At 38.2% G+C, this 20,309-nt stretch overlaps 1 protein-coding gene across 1 annotated transcript; it reads left to right on the plus strand.

Moving 5' to 3' along the window:
* The first annotated feature begins 37 nt into the window (after positions 1-37).
* Positions 38-15,817, plus strand: LOC144655551 (stomatin-like protein stl-1). The gene is made up of 14 exons (XM_078515805.1): positions 38-171; positions 1,926-2,006; positions 2,716-2,790; positions 3,275-3,374; positions 5,528-5,586; positions 6,781-6,853; positions 8,115-8,174; positions 9,594-9,650; positions 10,119-10,165; positions 11,302-11,347; positions 11,785-11,883; positions 12,679-12,758; positions 13,404-13,532; positions 14,450-15,817. The coding sequence occupies exons 1-14, from the start codon at positions 121-123 to the stop codon at positions 14,750-14,752; spliced, it is 1,260 nt and encodes a 419-aa protein (XP_078371931.1). The 5' UTR covers positions 38-120; the 3' UTR covers positions 14,753-15,817.
* The last annotated feature ends 4,492 nt before the right edge of the window (positions 15,818-20,309 follow it).

Here is a 20,309-nt window from a genome sequence, read left to right on the forward strand (position 1 = left end):
TCTTTTAATGAAGAGCATTTACTGACAATATAACACGTGCTCATTCGATTTCTAGATGGTGAAACAAGAAGGAATTGTTGCAAAGAAGAGGGACTAACTGCAGTAATCTCTGCTAGATTAATGATGCTGACCTCTAGCATCTTTAAGAGACTCGCTAATGCGCCTTCTCAGGTAAAAATTCTCGTCATTCGACCGTTACATAACTTTGTGCCATAGCTTGCAAAGAACCAGAAAGAGCTTGTTGCCTTGTCATCGTGCAGTTTTCCATGGTTGATTCTTCAGATTTAAAAAAAAAAATCAAACCTTAGGGCCTGTTTACATGGAAGGCGGGTGCCCCGGCTAACCGAGTTACCCGGCTAACCGAGCTACCCTGGGCGAGCCAACTTTTCATACGTTTCCTAAGAAAATGTATTGAAGCCTTTACATGCTAGAAGGGTAACCCGCCTTGCCGGGGCACTTGGTCTACTTGCCCGGGGTACCCTTCTAGGCGGGATAGCTTTTTGACATGTAAACGGTTATGCCCGAGCTATCCCGGCTTGCCGGGATAAGTTTTCACGCGTGTTTTTAAACTAAATTTGAAGTTAATGGCATAAAATGTATAAATTCTGGACCCAAACAGTGCTATTTGATCAAAATTAGTTTTATCAGTCGGCTGGAAATATTTCTTTGAGCAACAGCTAATTAATTTGAAATTTTCGTGGGAATGATTATCCTAATTCACGACACAACAAATTTAATTTCAATTTGGCAGCCAAATACCGTGGAATTTCGATTGAATTTCGTCAAAAATGAACGCAGTAAATTTCTGAGAACTTGTACATCAAATAAAAATAAGTTTGAAGACGAAAAGCCTTGATTATTCAGTAAAAAGTCATATTTTTCTTCAATCATTTGGAGCTACATTGTTTTCCCATGCCGTGACACGCTTCAATGACGCTGTCTCATCTCGGGTAGAAGGGTTGTGAATTCTGCATGTAAAGGCGGGCTAGGTTTTATCCCTTCTAGCCGGGTAACTCGGTTAGCCGGGGCACCCTCCCTCCATGTAAACAGGCCCTTAGAAAGTCACGAGATTGTTTAGTAGCAAGCATTGCATGTTTAAGGCAGCCGATCTGACAAAAAAAAACAATCTCCAGTATAATACAAAACGTTTTACTGGGTTATTATAATGGATAAGCAAGTTAATGTATCAGGTAAACTTGAAACTGCAGAATTCACGAATCACATGTGTTTTCCAAGGCCTTTTACACGCATCACGATCTAATTGTTTTTGCCCTATTTTCACACGTCATGGTCTAATTTTTGCCCTTTTTGCGTGTCACCCATAAACCCTTTGCTACCCTCTGTTTACAATGGGTTGTCTTGCCTGATATGTCAGTTGATATATCGGTTGACATCTGGCCAACACAGCAAATGAAAATCCATGGATAGTCTATCAGCACTCGGTCAATAGTCAGCCAAAAAATATATTGGTCGATTATTGGCCAGGTGTCAGTAGACCAAGTACGTCGACCCACTATCCGCAGACTCTCAAAAGTCGGTCAAAAGTTGCCTGATAGTCCGCCGATAGTTAGTCAATCGGTCAGGTGTCAGGAGACTATCAACTGACTCTCAACCCATATATCAGTCAACTATTTGGACAATCGATATATCAGACAAGAGTTCTTATAGTTAACATGATCTAGAAATTATTTTTTCCCTGGAGGGTTAGTACTTACATGTACTTGACGGAGAGATACACTGTATGGTTCTTTGAACCCCTCACAGACTGAGATCTTTCAGGCCACAGCTGCACAACTTATGCAACAGTATTGTGACTATCAGTCAGAGAGGGGTGAAGGAGAAAGCTCACTTTTCTTTGCCCATGTGGAATAAATTATGATTGTGCCTGTAGTTTACTGAGAAGGAGGTTTCGTGCTAAATTGCAGGCTTTTCAGCCATCAAGGTTTGCTGTCAGAACAATGGCTTATGGTTACAGTCGGACTAAGAAAAAACTTCCAGTGAATACAGTAAGTGATGTTGAGTGTCAAAGTGTGTTTTGGCAGCTAAACATATTTTTCTCCACCTTATTTTCCCATTTTGAGAGTCCTTATTGTCATGCGAGTCTTAATTTTTATGATATTCAGGATCACAAATTAAAAATTATGGCAAAAATTAATTGAGATGCAAAAAATGTTGCAAAATTAAGTATCTAATTCCTGAAAAAGAAGTCTGACATTTAATTCAACTTGTAAAAGCTACTTGATTCATACATGTAGGTCCTTTAAGGTGACTCTAGAATAACTAGTGAACAAAGCAAAGGCTTCCTCAAGCCATCCTCTCCAATCCATCCACATCAATCGTTGCACCCATCATCATCATCATCGTCGTTGTCCTCATCATCATCATCATCATCATTGCACTCATCATCATTCTCATCATCATCATCACCACCACCACAACACTCCAAGTTTTTTTTTTCAGTGAAAAATTTTAGTCGCTTAATTAGGCTCCCGCTTTCGATCCTTTCTTCTTAATTTTAGTCACCAAGCGGGCGACTATGGTTTCAATTTAGTCGCCAGCACCAAACTTTTAGTGGCCATGGCCCAAATGGTCTTAACTTGGAGGGTTGCACCATCACCATCACTGCATTTACTCCAAATATCTATTGGCTCCAAAATAATTAATAATTATAGTGCCTTGCAATTATGAATAATTTGATAATATTTTTTTCATTAGGTAATCAAATTTGTTCCTCAACAAGAGGCTTGGGTTATAGAGAGGTTTGGTAAATTTAACAGAATTTTAGAACCAGTAAGTGACATAATCTTGGTGAAATATTTAGTGAATGTTGAAATCACTTTTAGCAATAAATTTTATTATTTAATATTTAATTTTTAATCTCTCAACCTAGGTGTTTAGTACTTTTATGAGCATTAAAAAACCTTGGCTAATGCATTAACCATAAAGGTGGTTGTGGTCGATTATGCCAGAGTGATTGCCTGTACGGGAACTTTTGATAACAACATTTTTTACACTTTTCCTGCAATTCCTCTCCCCACCCAAATAGGTACTGGGGTTAACCCTGCAATAGACTATTATCCCATCAAGGGAGGAGTATAGTAATGCCTTTTGTACTGATACAATGGTAGTTCTTTCATACTACAGTTCACTAGAGATAAATGACAATGTGATGGACCATCGGGCTTGAATGGAGACTTTAACCTACTAAACCTATCTAATGACAATTATTTTAGTTAATTTCCTATATCAATTGAAAATCAACTTTCGTCGCCAGGGTCTAGCCATTCTTCTTCCAGTTATTGATGAAATCAAATATGTACAGAGCTTAAAGGAAGTTGCCATTGAAATTCCTTCGCAATCTGCCATCACACTCGGTAAGAAAACTGAACACACATGTAATATGGAAAATTATAATAATATTATAATTGTATATTATTTATCATAATTATAAACTTGTAATGTGCTGTTCCAAAAAATATCTACCTGTATACCCACCCATGGATGGTCATTGGAAATTCCAAGGGGGGTAAGGGTCTCAAAAGCCAATAAAGTATGGGGATTAACTGGGTTTCCCAAAGGAGTTTGTTTTAAAAATTTTACAGGCAGCTCCTGCAGCAAGCAGTTTGTATATACTGTAACTGTTTGTGGATTAGTTAAGCTGCAAAATTAAAAATAAGTTTGTCGCTATCTTGTTGTGTTCTGCAATAACACACTGAGACGAAGCAAACTGAAATTACAGTACACCAAAAATCATGTTCCACACGACAGCAATTTATCTACATGTTCATGTAGTCTGTATTTTGAATGTGATTATTAAAACCTTGGCTGTAGTTTAATATTAATTAATGTTTTACTAAATAATAATGATAATTTTAACAACAACAACAACAATAATTATTTTGTCATTAGTGAACTATCAGTTAAGAACTTACACTTGAAAATTATTATTACTAAAAATCTCCACAATTGTCATATAAATTAGTAACCTAAAATAGGTTGCAAAAAGGCCTCAAAACAGTCAAAATCTGGAAGTAATTGAGAAAATAAATATGTTCTTAGTAAACTTTTTATGCATGACATTGTATGTTTACTGACTTGTTCGCTGTACTTACTTAATGTAGTCAACAGTCCAAGGTGTCAACAGGGTTCAAAATAAAATTTCGTTTTTAGCCTGAATTTGTCGGCTTTTTTTGTCAAGGCTCATTTTTTCCCGGCTGTCAGAGAGCTATGCATTTTCAAGGGACACAATCCATCTGCATACATGACGTACCCAGATGCATTCTGGGGCGATTTTAAACACTGTCGGCCATTTGCAAGTTTTCCGAGGTGATAGAATATTTTACGGCAAAGCAAAAGAATGGATTGGAGCAATGTGACTTCTTTTCTTATTTTGAATGTTTGAGAAGCAAATTAAATAAGATCTTCAATATAATTTTCTGCAGGGACACAATACCTGAGAAGGTGGGGCAGCCCACTTTTCATCTTAACACAGAAATAAAGTCGCCACATTGGCGACTAAACCGTAAAACCAGAAGTTTTCATCGACAAAGATGAAATTTTGGTCGCAGTGAGTCGCCCTTTCTAGCCTTGTAGCTGCTTTATTTTCTGATATGAAATGTTTACTTCAACATTACCGCAACTTTGATTTGAGTTGGCCGATCAAGGCATGATATATACTATTTCTTCGGTGAAAAGTAGCCGGCAAGTGTCGTCAGAGTGCCGGCTACCACCGACAGCCGGCTGCTATTTTGAACCCTGCTGTTAAGTGTATATCAGCACACCATACAGTACATGTTTATTAATTTACATTTTATGCCATACACAAAAAATAATGAGTTCTCTTCTTTCTCCAATCCAATGAAAAAGAATAGGCTTCTTTCGATATATTAAAATTCAGCTTGGCAGCAAGGCCTAGAGGACACAAACAAAAGACGTTTTACAAGCATGTTTATTCTCTTGTTTTGTTTGTGTCCTCTAGTTATGCCTCGCTACCAAGCTGAGGGGGGTAAATAGGTTAGCGGATCGACGGATTTGGCCTTAAAAACCGCACGGATTGTGGTACATTGAGCGGATTCGCGGTTTTTGAAAATACAGCATATCGCAGAGAATTTTGACCTGAATTCCAGACTCTTCATGTCAGGAAGTTTGGATCGTGGATACTTAACGAAGTTTGGATCACTCTGGTCGGTCCTTGTCGGCACATTGGCGGAATTATCCAGAAAAACAACCACTAAAAAGAAAGTTCTTGAAGAATTAGCATAAAAACAGTGTCTACTATCCGTTGCAGTGAAACTATACCACAAAAAGTTTCCAAGTAATGCAGATTCAGATTTCAATGAAAATAGTGGCAGATTAATGGATTTGGCCAAAAAATAGCATGGATTGGCAGATTTGCCTACCCCTATTCACCCCCCTCCAAGCTTAATTTTAATATAATTGAAAGAAGCCTGTTTGTTACACTTAATCTAGTGTACTTCAGGGTGTCTTGTTGTTTACTTAGCTAGCACTACTTTTTTTATTTATTCAGATAATGTAACTCTTCACCTTGACGGTGTCTTGTACTTGCGAGTGGTTGAGCCTTTCAAGGTTGGTCTGACAAAGTTGCTTCTTTTATATTTACTGGAAAATAAAATTTCATTTGTAGTTAAAAATTCATTTCTATTAATGATTTAATCTAACTTGTAAGATTTGTATTTCCCTTGGTTCAAGATGTATTACCATATTCCTTAAACAAAGAAATATACAAATCAAGCTAGTTTAAAATCCTTTGACCTGAAATTCGTTTTAACTCCAACCCCTTTGAAAAATTTAATAATTAATATATATTGTCTCTTTTTTAATTTGGGGTGGGGAGTACCTTTCTGATGTTAACAACAGATTTTTAAAAGCTATCTTTAACCAGGGAAAGATTCAAAAAAGAAGATACAAAAATTTTATTGTTGGAACAAATAGATTTGTAAGCTACATGTATACTGCAGATCTGGCAAAATTTCAAAAGCTGGACCATTGCATACACATCCTAATTAAAAGTTACTTAGTCACACGCCCACACCAAAGGTACGGCTAATTAAGCTCTGTATTAAATGCCAACTGCTCTGATTTGCTGTCTCAACAATATAATACCTGCAGCTCCTGCAGCAAACAGTTAATAAACTGTATCTGTTTGTGGATTAGTTTAGCTGCAAAATTAAATTAAGTTTGTCGCTATCTTAGTGTCTTCTGGAATAAGACACTGAGACGAAACAAACTGAAATTACACCAATTGAAGGATCATTCTTCACAGGCTTTTAGCCCGGTGGGAGTCCAGGAGTCCTATGGATTGCCCTTTTTTCAGAGAAAATTAATATGAATAACTGTATACAGAGGGTTTTTTTTAGCAAATTTGGAAATCTTTAGATTCCTATGCACTCATAAATGCAGAAAAACACCTTGCATGCTCCTCAGTCATGTATAGACTGTACAGTCGTGTTACTACATTATGTACAAACATTACTGTACATCGAATACATGTTCCAAACTGTGGAACAACTTTTGCAAACAATTCAGGCCTGATGTACAATTATTACCTTTTGTCATGCCTCCTGTGAAACTGCACAAGTTTACACTAGTACTCTTTAAGTTGCCACTTACACATTTCTTCTAAGATTTGTTTTGAACTTGACTGCACTAAAATTATTTCGTTGAAATGTGTAGCTCATATAATCAGTTATTAGCATACATTCATGTTCAGTGTACACATAATTCTACGTAATGCATGTTAAATGGTTAATATTATCTTAGGCTTCTTATGGAGTGGAAGACCCAGAGTTTGCTGTTACGCAGTTAGCACAGACGACCATGAGGTCTGAGCTGGGTAAGTAATAATAAATGGCTTTGCTCTTAAAAGTGCTTCAACTACAGCATACCGTATTTACTTAACGAATAAGCACCATGGCGCTTGCTAAATTTTTTGTCTCAAATGTGGCGCTGCTGTTTAAGAGTTGCTTTGTAGTGTATTTTTGTTATACAGAATTCCGTGAATTAGCACCACATTGGGAACATGGCACTTATTTGGGGCGGCACTTAGTAGCTTTTTTGTCCCAAATACGGCACTTATTCATTTGAACAGCTTTTTTGTCCCAAATATGGCGCTTATTCATTTGAACAGTTGAATGGCCACTAGCATACACTGTATTATACTGCATAATGCACTCCCCCCCCCCCCCCTAACTGGACACATCCTTGTCATTAAGAGGACACTTATAATCCTAAAGTCAACTCTTTCAAGACACCTTAGTGAAGCTACAGGTGCAAGTTGCCCCGCATCTGCTGGATAAATTGCTATCCAGTGGATAAATGTTAACATTACAAAACATACTACGCTATTGACTGGATAGGGATTATCCAGCTGATAGCATTATCCACCCTTCAAACAACTGGGCCTGGTGATTAGGCTTTTAGCCAGAATTTGATTTGAAAAGTGGGCATCCAGAAACTTCTATAAGGCCTGACTCCACCCTCCTAGGAGGGACTGAAGACAAAATTTAAGTATGTTAGCTGTATTTCTGCTGTTTTGAGTACCAATGTATTTGAAGATTTCCACTAAACTGTGGAATAGGCCCAAATTTTTATGTTGCTGCCCCGCCCACTTTCGTCTACTGCCCTACCTACTTTCGTCTGTTAATTCCAAGCGTCGCCTTGTAGTGCATAATTAACAGCTTGCTGTTAGATAAAGAGTTGATTGAATAAACCGTTGGTAAAATGAACTCAAAAGGAAAAAAATTAACCGAGATTATTTTTCAAGCGTGGTTCAAACAAACGACGTAAACAACAGTATCAGCAAGGAGGCGCAGCACGTGAGCCACAGGAAATTCTGGAATCTGTCAACGAAAGTGGGTGGGCAGCAATATAAAAATTCCTGTCCGTTCTACAGTTTGGTGATTTTTGTAGTTTACTGTAGAGCAGCCTTCAGTTCTAGCTCCCAAGTTTTCTCTTAATTTGTTTTGGAGCAGTTATAATCAGTATGTGTTGCTCTACATAACACAATGTTATCTTCTCTAAACTGATTGTTTGAAGGATCAGCACCTCTTTTTTTCCTTTCAATTTATGACAAAACATGGGCCTTTACTTTGTAGGTAAAATCAGTTTGGATAATGTATTTCAAGAAAGAGAAAGATTAAATCACAACATAGTAGGTAAGGAAGGGGGATGAATAGTTCACATTGCATCTTCTAATGGGCGATTCCAGAAAATATCCGTACCATACCACAGACGGCTGACCCTGAAGGCTCAAATTCAAGATGGCGGATGTGTCAGTGCACTCGATCGTATTATCTTCCGAGTTTACACACGTGCATCACACGATATTCTTATTTTAATGTTCTGCACCAGTTTGGGGCAATGTAAAATAAATGTAGGTTGTATCTGTTGAACAAGGGTAAGGAGAAAAGTCTTATTTTTTTACATTTTCATCCCAGAATCTCTTGAGTCATAATGACTGTCTCTATGTACAGATCGAGTCATTTGAAATAATTTGATGTAAAATACGCCACATGGGACGTATTTGGGAACTCTGATGGGAATTCTAAAGAGCTTGACGAAAAAATGAAAAATCTGAACGGGAGGGGGGATTAACGATTATGGAATTCCGAGGGCATCGGGGGATAAACGCATTTTGGAATTTCCAAAGGCAAGGGGGGCTAAAATATGGAAGCCATCCGTGGTATGGTACGGATATTTTCTGGAATTGCCCAATATAACTAAAGTATGCACATTGCAAAAGTTCTCATTGACATAAGCTGGATAAATATGTTGGTGTCCAGAGAAAAACACTGCTTATTGCTGTGACAACAATCTGTTTTATTTTGACCAGAAGATAAATGAATTCTGTGGTAAGGTACAGAAAGGTAAAAATTAATAATTACAATGTAACAACTACTTACAGTAACTTATTTTCAATTGGGCATATACAACCGTACATATATAATTATAATGTTTAATAAATAGAGAGTGTTTTATAGTTTACGGGCGCGTTTTTTTGAAATTTTTAATTTTTTTTTATTTTGGTGGCAAAGAAGCGTAAAAAAAAAAACAAAATTTTTTTAAGTTTATATTTAAATTGATAAGTATGTTTACTAATAATAAGACTAGTATGTTTATAGTGGTCATGCACTTAGCTTCATATCTCAACGAGATAGCTAGTTTACAGGCATGCCACTGAAACAGAGAAAACAATTAATTTTAAAATGAACATAACAAGGTTAAAAATCCCAACTGGCAGGAGGCAGACCAGTTGGCTATATACAAAGCGTGGTCAAGGATTTGAACTCGGGACAACCGAGAAACAAATCCTGCTGGTGGCAGGGGCAGGTCTTGAACCGGGGAACTCCAGATTACAACACAAGCGCCCTAAACAACTCCGCCACGCTTGCCTCCTTTTATATTATTTTAAGTTTCACTTCGTTCCCAAGGGCAGCTTTTGTACCTTGTAAAGGAAGTGATCTGAACATATCCTGCTTTGCTCTGTTTTACTGTGACAGTTTACTTACCAGTATTATATAAATAGGTACTTGCAGACTTAACATTTTGATGTTTTCTTGTGTTACCATTCTCAGAGGCCATTAACCATGCTGCAGAAGTATGGGGAATAAGATGTTTGCGATATGAAATCCGTAAGTTGTGTTTGGCTGTCCCCTTTTTACTCCGTTTACCGTCAGATGCATTTTCTAATTTTGGGTCAGTCGGTCGGATCAGGGGCAATCTACTGGACTGAACTAGTAGGCCTGGTACCAAAATAAAGGATGAATGAACTGCTAACGCTTCTTTGCAATCTGCCAACATCCATGATTTTTTTTTTTTTGGACAAAGAAAAATATGGGTCAGTCAGATGACGGTAAATGGAGAAAAAAGGGGTTGTACAGCCTTTCAATTTCACTGGGCCTACATGTAATTCAAGTAAATTTTGTATGTAACAGTAGTAAAACAGTGTAGACCCAAAGACTAAATCCAATGCACTTGCTAAAAACTAAACAATTGCCATCAAGTCAAACAGCTTGCCATTGCTATCTGTTGTATGTTCGTAAACATGTCCGGAATCTCTTTTCTGGCTTAGTTTTCCTTCTTTTTTGTTTCTTTTCTAGGTGACATTCAGCTTCCTAGCTCTGTGGTTGAGGCCATGCAAATGCAGGTGCATACATATGCAATATTTACTTAAATTGCTTTTTTTTCGTTGCTTTAGAGAAGTACAGAGTGAGACATACATAAAACGTTAGGCAAGTACAAGCTTAAGTACTGTCAAAATTACAACAAAGGATCCATCCCTGATAAGGAGTACTTACATGTACGACTCTTTTGCCCAGCCCATGAAACAAACCCTGTCGATGCAAATACATTTGGATGAACAATCTTTTTTTTTCGTGGCTGCCACATTAGTAAGTTTGCATTTATATACCTAATTGAAGAAACGTTGGCTCGTTAAAAGCATAAACCATAAACGATGTGACTGAAATCTTCACTGGGAAGTCGGAAAAAGTAATCCTCATCTGTGACAGAATAAACATTATGATAAGCCAGGTTGCATAAATCACGCTCATAAGGCCCCAAAAGAAGAAAATATCTTGATTATCAATCAAAGGAATATTACTAGGCTTACCAAGGCTGTCTACCCAGAATGTCATTCGGTCTTATCGTTCATGGTTTATGCTTTTCACAGCATCAACATTTCTTCAATTAGGTGTATGTATTAAGCCACTGCCTGTGTTGCAGTTTGAAATTGCAATCCTATTAATCCTTTTTTTTTCCACTTTTTATTAAGATTATAAGCTCAATTATTTACAAAAATAATTAATAACACTTATCACCACTGGAATTAACAGTTGTGTGTCCTTATCATATTTAATTAATTAAAGCTCTAAGATTGAGTTAATCTAAGTTCTTAATCTACTGTTTAAATAAGGTAGCCATCAGCCGAATTTACATTCTGTGTTATTTTTCAACTAAATTTTTTCAGTCCTGATTTTTCCTTGACATTTTTTGAACACATCAAAATTGGTTTTACATCATGTTTCCTACTTGTCCAAATATTATTTTAATAAGAGTAATTAAATAGTTCAGCAGATCTGTTTCCTCCAATTTACCTAGTAACACATCTGTAATGTGAGGTCCACCCGGCGGACAAAGCCAGAACAATTTTAACTCATTCCAGAGTTTCGAAAAATGGCATTCAAAAAATAGGTGACATATAGTTTCATATAATCCTATTAATCCTGATCCTGATAATAGTGGTTGATGATGATTGTCAATGCCACTGTATGTTGTTCTTAGGTAGAAGCTGAAAGAAAGAAACGTGCTGCAGTGTTACAGTCTGAGGGTAAGGAGAATGACTCGTGTGTTTTTTTTTTTTGTTGTTGTTGTTGTTGTTGTTTTTTCCCTTTCCTCTTGCGCCAGTGGCAAAGCCACAACAATGAGAGATTTAAAGGGTCTAAAACTCCAAAGAATGCGAGGGGATGATGCCATAGGAACATTGTTGCACAGTCCATTTTTATGACTTTGAAATTCTTCTACATCGACAGGACGAGGATTTTCACTCGTTTCTCAAACTTCATAGTTTCCTGTAGTTTATTGGAGCCGATCGTCAAAACTTTCTTTACAATACTAATTTAGTCAAGTTTCGTGTAATGTTGCACCATCTGACAGGAACAAACCACCCCTTTACCAAAAAAAACTTTACTTCTATGTTGTAATGCACGTATCTAAGCCACACACGTCTTTAATGAACATGTCACTTCTTATTCCTGTTCTTTTTAGGTCAAAGAGAAGCCGCCATCAATGTGGCAGAAGGAAAGAAACAGAGTCAAATTTTAGCGTCAGAAGCAAGAAGAATGGAGCAGATCAACATTGCTACTGGTAAACAACTAGACTTGTTCTTCATTTATACATAAGGGATTTGTTAGTCAAGACGGGTTCTTGAAATCAGGTGCAGCTTCAGTATTTGTGTCAAACAGATTGTCCCTTATCTGGTTTGAAGACTCAATGAAAGCTGCAAGAGTAAAGAGTTTGTCGCTATCTTGATGAGCTTATTTATAGCACACTGAGACGAAACAAACCAACAGTACGTTTTGAAAGCTTTATTCCATCCATTCCACGCGTTCTTGTTCTTCTTACGCTGTCCTCGCCAAGAATCGCTGTGGCGGCATAAGCATAAGTACAAGAAAACAAAATTGTTTGTTTTTTGTTTGCTTACGCTTTTGTTTGTGAGGACAGCATAAGAAGAATGAGTGTGTTCGTTCTACTTAGTATGCGCTTAAATATGCTTGTCCTTTTGTTTGTATAAGTAGCGTTTAGTAAAACACTTTACAATATATATTTGGTACTTCGTATATACTTTTTTTTTTTATTTTTTTCTTGGTTGTCTTTCAATTATAAATATTTTTTATTTTTTTTTTTCCTGGTTTTTTTTTATTTTTTTTTTTTTTTTTTATTTTTTTTTTTTTGTCCTTTGAAAACCATCCTTAATAGAAAGTTGCACGTGGACAGCAAATAAAACGCACGTGATTAGAATAAGGTGGCACGTGAACAGAAAAAGAGTTTCTACAGGAACAGAAAAATCAACGTGATTAGAAAAAAAATGTTACGCGTGAACATAAAAAAAAAATGAACGTGATTCTGATTCTGCAAATGTGTATTTTTCGTACTTTTCAGGTGAAGCAAACGCCATCGTTGCAAAAGCCACGGCTCGTGCCGAAGGAATCGAGAAAGTTTCCTTGGCGCTGCAACAGCAGGTTAGTGGGCTTTTTTTTTTAATCGCTTGTCTTAAGATGCACGTGGATAAAATTGTTAAAGAGTTGCACAGAAGCTTGAAAGCAAGTTAAACACTTCCTAAATTATCCATGCAAACAACCATTGGTGATATTCGACGTATCAGATTTTAAGCCTGCCTCTGAAGCTTGCTGACATCTATATTTTGTTGGTCTTCGTTTCCACTGTTTCGTGTTAGCCTTTGGACAAGGTCACCCAAGAAGAACTGGCCACCCCAATTCGTGTCAAATAAACCCTTTTGGCCCTAGTGGTGTATAAGACAGATATTTCCACATATATTGTTTGACCCAGCCAGGGCAAAATAGCGCTTACATACAACGCGATACCCATCCAGATAGATGGAGAGAGAGAGAGAGAGATAGTTTATTCATACAACTATAATATGCAACAACTACAATGCAATGTATGTCTTCAGACGCCCATAAAGTTTACTGCTTGTAGTCAGATTGAAGTAGTTTCTTTTTTATGGTGATTGAAACGTCACCTATTACATACAAAAGGTAACGCAAGGTCAAATATGTTTCACTTTAGGAAACGGAAAATAGAAATTGGCCTGTCGAAGTAGCAAAACGAGTTCTATACAAACTAATCCCCCGATGTTATTTCAGTTAGGTGAAAGAGCAGCCACTCTCAATGTTGCTGAACTGTACGTGAGTGCTTTCTCTAACCTGGCCAGGACTAACAACACAGTCGTGTTACCAGCCAACGTGGGAGACGCAGCTTCTATGGTGGCACAGGTAAGCAACAACAGGAACAATTTTACCTTAGACATTTCTCTCTACTGCAGCTCAAGCGTCAAACTGTGTTTGAACTGTACCATGTTTTACTCTTGGTGGCTGCAATAGTAACGGTTTGTCGCTATCTTGGCGTGTTTCCCAGTAACGCACCGAGACGAAGCACACCAATATACTGTCACTCATCTCCCAAAGATGTCTTTGTTGTCAGACTAATCATCCCTGGAAATGGAGAAAGATATTTTTCATAGGTTTTTTTTTTTTTTTTTTTTTTTTGTGAAGGCCTGGTTAAACGGAGGCGCAAGTAGTCGCAAGTTCAACTTGCAAGTGCGCGCAAGTTGTCAAAAAAGCCATTTCAATGCTATTGCGCGCGCTGCAATTCAGTACTTAAAGTGAGCAACAAGACTTACGTTGCGTTCCCTTGCGTTGGGTGACCAAACGGTGAAAAACTTGCGCTGACTTGCGTGCAAATTTGATCTTGACCAAAGTGAACGCAAGTCATCACAAGTCAACGCAAATGCACGCAAGTCCTAGTAGATAACTTGCGTCTACATGCAACCCCGTTTGGCCTGGATTTAATGTGAGGAAAGTGGCATCGCCGAGTGGTTTGCAGTGCTGAATGTCCGTGGTTCAAATTCTCCACCTTCCTACTGAGTGGTTTTGTTTTCGGTAGTCTTTAAGACAACTCCTTGGCCGCTCTTTATAAAAAGCCATCTGGTTTGCCTCCCACAAGTTGCGAGATTCTTAACAAGCTTACGTTCAATTTCAATTTGCTGTTTTCACAATATTAGCACAGTAATATACTTCACTACAAACGCCACTACTTGCAACTGCTCTGATTCCAAGCGAGTTTGTAGTTGTTTTGTTATTTGTGTCTTTTATGATCTAATTTCTTCCTTACGTTGCTTTCTTATAACTAGGCTATGGCGGTTTACGGTCAACTGACCGGGCGGCCGAAAGACGATTCTCCACCCCCTCCCCCTGGGTTACCAGGACCAACAACAAAAGATCCAAAGCCAAGCGATGACCAAACGAAGAAGGGTGGTGACGGGGAAATGAAAAAAGAAAAACCACCTGCTTCCTCAGCGAGTGACTTCCGGGAAGTTGAAAGTGGTTCAAAAGACTTGCATATGAGATGGAACCCGCCAGTATCGCCGCCAACATCGTCCAGATCACACTTCACTGCGGCTACGTCACCTACACGTGCACGTGACTTCTCATGAGTCTGCAGTACGACGGTGCAGCGTTCGAATTTTTTTAGAATACTCAAGAATCACAGACTGGATAAATATCCCGTTCACATCACCTTAATTTTAAGGGACTGTGTCGCAGATTTTAGCTAAATCGTATTAAAACAGTGAAGAAACATCTCAGAAACACACCAAATACAAAAGAAGGAACGGATGGCCAAAAGGGACAAAGTTTGAAGCGGATTGCAATATGGGTTTTCGAAATACTGTTGGCCTGAACAGTTTTCAAAGTTTATCTTGTTTGCTTGTAACTTAAATTATAACGCCCGGGAGACACATTTGGTTGCGATGAAGCTATGGTTTTGTCATTTAGATCCATAGAAGTAATTTCTTTGCAAACATTAAGTTTCATTAGTATTTGGCAAAACTTAATAAAATAAACTTAACTCAGCCGTGACACAGTCCCTTTAAAGCTAGGATAAAAGATCATCAGTTACAGAAAACTGGTCAGATTTTTTTTTCAGGTCAGTGGACCTGAATGAACAATGTTTTAGTAGGCACAAAACAAACTTTAGCTAGTAAAAGTTTTTTTTAATGAACAAAGAGCTTCGCTGTGAACGGATGTAGTGCGGTAGAACAAATGAATGTTTTTTTGCCAAATATTTGTATAGTTGCTCGAAGAAATTTCGATTGTTAGTCTCTAACAAAAAAAAAAGCGCAAACCACTGCGGACCACTGCAAAATCCGCACGGAATGTCTACTGGTACTTTGCCGACAAGGTTTAAGGCCGACTTGGCTATTATCAGTCGATATTCCACAAGATTGGGTAGGATGATTTTTTTTTTTTTTTTTTTTTTTTTTTTTCAACAAATTTCGCAAATTCTACACCTTAACAAAATGTGGCTATACAGCGCTTAACAAGATGTCGGATAGGTCTTCTAGGGCGCACTTCCGAATATGGCAAGCAACGTATATTGCAGGATATTTTATGTGAGTTTATATGTACAGATGACAGATAACAAAGGACCATATATGGTCATCACGATAAGTTGTTGAATGTCAAAAAAATAAAAATAATATGTATTGAAAGATCACAAACACTCTTTGTGTTTGACTGGGATCAACCGTTCTAAGCTAGTTGGGCTGATTGAGTTTTTCTTGTTCTAACGGGGCAAACCGTTGTCATTTGAAACGGTTGATTAATAGTTAAATTGAATCGATTCATCCAAACCAATCGCTTCATCAGAAAATTTCCACCGGCAATGCTTAAAACAATTGGTTCATGCTTATCGCTGTGTACTATCGCGTTATGGATGCATTTGGGAAGTTAAGAGAGCACTCGAGAAGCTAGAGTTGCCAACTCCTAGGCCCAGGCCAAACGTCGAACGTCACGTGAGACGAACTAAATTGCAGTTTTGTTCGACCCAAACAGGTAAAGCTCGACCGTTGGGTCAAACGTCGAACATGATTCGTGGAATCGACCGTCGAACCAAATTCAGAGCAGCAAGAACGAATATTTCGAAGCTAAAAATAAATTAACATACAAATTTAAAATTTATTTATGTAGTTCGTTTCTTCAAAAGAACGACGTTTGTCCATAGTCGATCTTCACACTTAAGAGAGGTTAAGCTTGACGTTGTACGGCAAACGCGAGCTTGCCTTTCATTTTGCTACCTTTTTATCGAATTCTAAAATTAATCCCACATAAAAATAGGGGAAAAAATCTCACATTGACAACAAGCAAAAACCCACTCATTTCCGCGTACAGACGGCAGAAGTTGAATTTTTGCCGTTCGCAGCAAAAATAAACGTCATACTTAACCTCCCTTTTGTTTTCACACTGAGTCAAACGTCGAACTTATCATGAACTTATTCGCTCAGTTTAGTTCGTGTCATGTGAAGTTCGACGTTTGGCCCGGCCCTTGCGCTTCTTTCGCGCTCTCCAAACTTCCCGCGTGCACCGTAACTCGATAGTTCACTCTAAAGCATGAACCTATTGTAAATTAATTAATAAAACTAATGAGTCTGCGAAAGAGCTGTCAAACAATAAAGGTTACTGTTAGTAATAAAATAGCTCTAAAAGTAAGTTGTTGCTTCCTTGCGTTAAACCTTTCGGACCCAAGGACGAAATAGCAATTCTCCTTGCTCTTTGAAATAAACGGCATGCAGTGCATGCAGAGGCGATGACATTTTAATAAATATCTTTATCATTTTCAGAAAATTTGTTAAAAGAAAATAACGTACACTAAATAACATGACAACTTCTGTATTGAATGACATGACAATTGACTGTTCATCAAAATCGAAACAAAAGTTGTGTTATCTCCTTGCGTGACATCTCGTATAAGCCTGATATATGATATAAGATAAATCTCTTCAACGACCGAGGTCAAACGAGGTCTCGCAATTGTTTTAAACAGAAAAAATTGCAGAAGAAGTCTGTTTACTGAATCTGATAGAACTCGCCAAATATAATTTGACTCTTTCGTTTATATTTTGTATAAGTCCTTTCTAACTTTCAAGAAGTACTTTGCTTTGTGTTCTTCGCGGCGATTTCTTGTCCTAAACTTGACCATTCTCGTCCCCATCGAAAGGGCTAAGGGGACGAGAATGCCGATAAACGTGTCGCATGTGTTTAGTTACCAATCCTCAACCTCGTCGCCGAGAAGAACCTGGGGACGAGGGTGATTCTCACATCAAACTAGGGCCACAGCATAAGGCGATTTATCATCGCCTAAAAATGCTTAAAGGGGCAGTAGACTATCACGAGAATCAAGTCAAAAGAAATATTTATATTAATGGAAACCTTAAAATAATGGTCTAGCTCTGTTAAAAATGACTATACCAGTCCACTAAAGTCGCAAAAGAGGCGTTATCATGAGATATACAGGCATGAGATTTCAATCAAAAATTGAAAACGTCAGTGACGTTTTCAAACTTTGCCCATGTGTCACAGATAAATCGTAAAAAATTAAATACGTTTTGCTCTCCTTTAAAATATTCACGTAATATCTTCATCTTGGTGTACTAGGCGCGTCTTGTGAATGAGTGAAGCTATTGAGGCATAATTTTAGCTCTGTTATGACGAAAATGCATCAAAATCGCCATGATACTGCCCCTTTAAAAGGTATGACCTCTTAAAGGCTGGTTCTCATATGATCGCTCCGATCGTTTCGATCGTTTGCAAATACTGAGACGATCGTAGGCGATCGAAGCGATTGGAAGCGATCAGGGGGTTCTCATTTGATTTTTTTCCGCATATGAATATTCGATTTTATTCCGATCGACGCACGTGTGTTTTTTCAAAACTCCGATATCGCTTATAACCAGTGGTTTGCAAAAGCAAACCTTGTGGCCTCCTATCTTCACGTTATTGCCGTTTTACGGTGAAGAAGCAAAAAGGAGGCCAAACGGAAACGTAGTTCTGGGAAACACTGATGCACCATGGGACAGTTTGGATCGCTTCGATCGTCTCCCTCTGCATATAATCGTTCGCGATCGCTGCGGTCTGCGACCGATCGCCCGGATAGAACACGGGCGATCGAAGCGATCGCAATCTTCGCAGACGTTAGCGATCGTCTCTGTAATGTTCTCAAATAATCGCCCCGATCGCAAGCAATTGTTTTGAAGCAACAGAGGCGACAGAAACGATCGGTGCGACATGATATGAGAACCAGCCTTTAGCGGCCTTTTTCTATCGTCGAAATTTTTGAGTAAACGTGTACCATATCAGGCGGCTGACCCTTCTCGATAAAAAATAACAATGTTTTCAATGTAAATACAGCTGAAAAGGATAAGTCTTGTTGGAAAGAATTTACGTTATATCAAAGCAGAATAATGCATTACCTTTTGGAATGAAGGTAATTTAAAACAAAATTTAATATCAGATCAGCTTGGTACAGCTTGTATGTGTTATTTCCATCGTTTCGTTAGAGCAGTCTCCAATTGACTGGAGAAAAACCAAAACCAAAGTAATCATTCTAGCTTATGACAAAGAACACAGACAATCCAGTAAACCAATCAAAACTCGAAGCAAATATATGTAGCCCGCACGAAGCGCTGGAAAACGTGCGCAAGCGAGTCGCGGTTGGTTTTGGTTTTACTTCTAATTGACTGAATTGCATTACGCATCCTTGTTGCGCATAAGTTTTCGCGTCATTTAGCGCGCGCACGAGCGCGCGCACACACAGACCACTTCGAGATTCCCTTCAGGCTAAGGTCGGTAGGGAAATAAATGTTCGTTTTCTCTTAAACGGGCACGGTGACCCCCATTTTTAAATGCATTAATTTAAATGCCATACGGTTGTCTACAATATATCGCGATTTAAAGAAAAGTTTGAAATTCTACATTGAGATATTTTAACTTTAATGCCGTAAAACACGTTTTTAGGGAGAAAATGACGTCAAAGGCTCCAAAATACCTCACGGGTTGAAATTTTAATAACAATATGTATTGAAAATCACGCGAAAAGAAACAAAAACTTTGGACTTGTTTTTCGTGCAATTTTCTATGCTGATTGTTATTATAATTTCAACCCGTGAGGTATTTTTGGGCTTTGACGTCATTTTGTCCCTATTCGCAACCAAGCCTTGGAACAAGGTTGTTTAATGGCGGCCGTAAATTATCGGAAATAAACGTTAAAATAAAACGACTTCTGATGTTCGTAATGGATTGAAAATTGGCAAGGTGAGTAAGAAAGTCTTATTGTACAAGAAAATGTAAAAAAATGGAAATCGAAAATTTGATCATAGTGGCACTTTAAACCAATCACTGAGAGACCCTGGGAACGAGGTTGTGAGCGTAGTAATACAAAACCAATGCAAAGGCGAATTACTTTCGTCACTCAAGTCAAGTTGCGTTTGAGGCCGCTAGTTTCGAGATACGCATTCGTGAAATGTAATTGTTTCAGTGGAACCCCGATTTTTCGAAACTCCTGATAACTCGAACCGAAAGTCGCCTCCCTTGGATTATCGAACCAATTTTCGTTTCCTTGGAGGTCCGAGAAGTCGGGATTTAAGTGTATACAGGAGCCAACTTTACGGCACCTCTCTTCGAGATAGAGCGAGTACGAAAGCTCCCTTCCTCGTTTTGCCTATCACCCGGCCTAGTCTAATAACCAAGCACAGTGCGCTTTATTATTTGGTATTTGGTAAGCAACCATGCGTCTTTAACCAATAATTATGCTTCTATTTATCGTTGATTGGATGTAGCATGCAGGTCGGCCAGCATCATCATCATCATCATCATCATGATGGCATGCTAGTCGGCCATCACGAGAGAGAAGCAGAGTTGTACCAAGCCTTTCCACTGTTAAAAAATTGTAATTTGTCCCTGATAGGTCCATTACAGCTGGCGGTCATGTGACCTTGTCATTAAAAGGAGGCCAAACTGGTAAAACGTTTTTTGCTTTTGTTTTAATTTTTTAATAAAAGAAAATGCTAGTTTGATGCAATTAATGAAAAAGCTTTGCCACTAATGACAGGCTATGGGGTAACTTGGGCCAACGAAAAGAAAAGACCTCTTTCAATGTCCACAGCAATCAATTAAGTACCAGCCTATTATTAAGCGCCCCAGTTATTTTTGTTAACT

This window comes from Oculina patagonica, chromosome 1, assembly GCF_052425735.1.
Source record: "Oculina patagonica isolate OP01 chromosome 1, crgOcupat, whole genome shotgun sequence".
Taxonomy (NCBI): Eukaryota; Metazoa; Cnidaria; class Anthozoa; order Scleractinia; family Oculinidae; genus Oculina; species Oculina patagonica.

Excerpts from the sequence above, each read along its gene's own strand:
- LOC144655551 (XM_078515805.1), top strand. The coding sequence starts at position 121 with ATGATGCTGACCTCTAGCATCTTTAAGAGACTCGCTAATGCGCCTTCT. Across the intron at positions 2,007-2,715 it reads AAAAACTTCCAGTGAATACA|GTAATCAAATTTGTTCCTCA; the intron begins GTAAGTGATGTT and ends TTTTTTCATTAG. Across the intron at positions 6,854-8,114 it reads GACCATGAGGTCTGAGCTGG|GTAAAATCAGTTTGGATAAT; the intron begins GTAAGTAATAAT and ends TTTACTTTGTAG.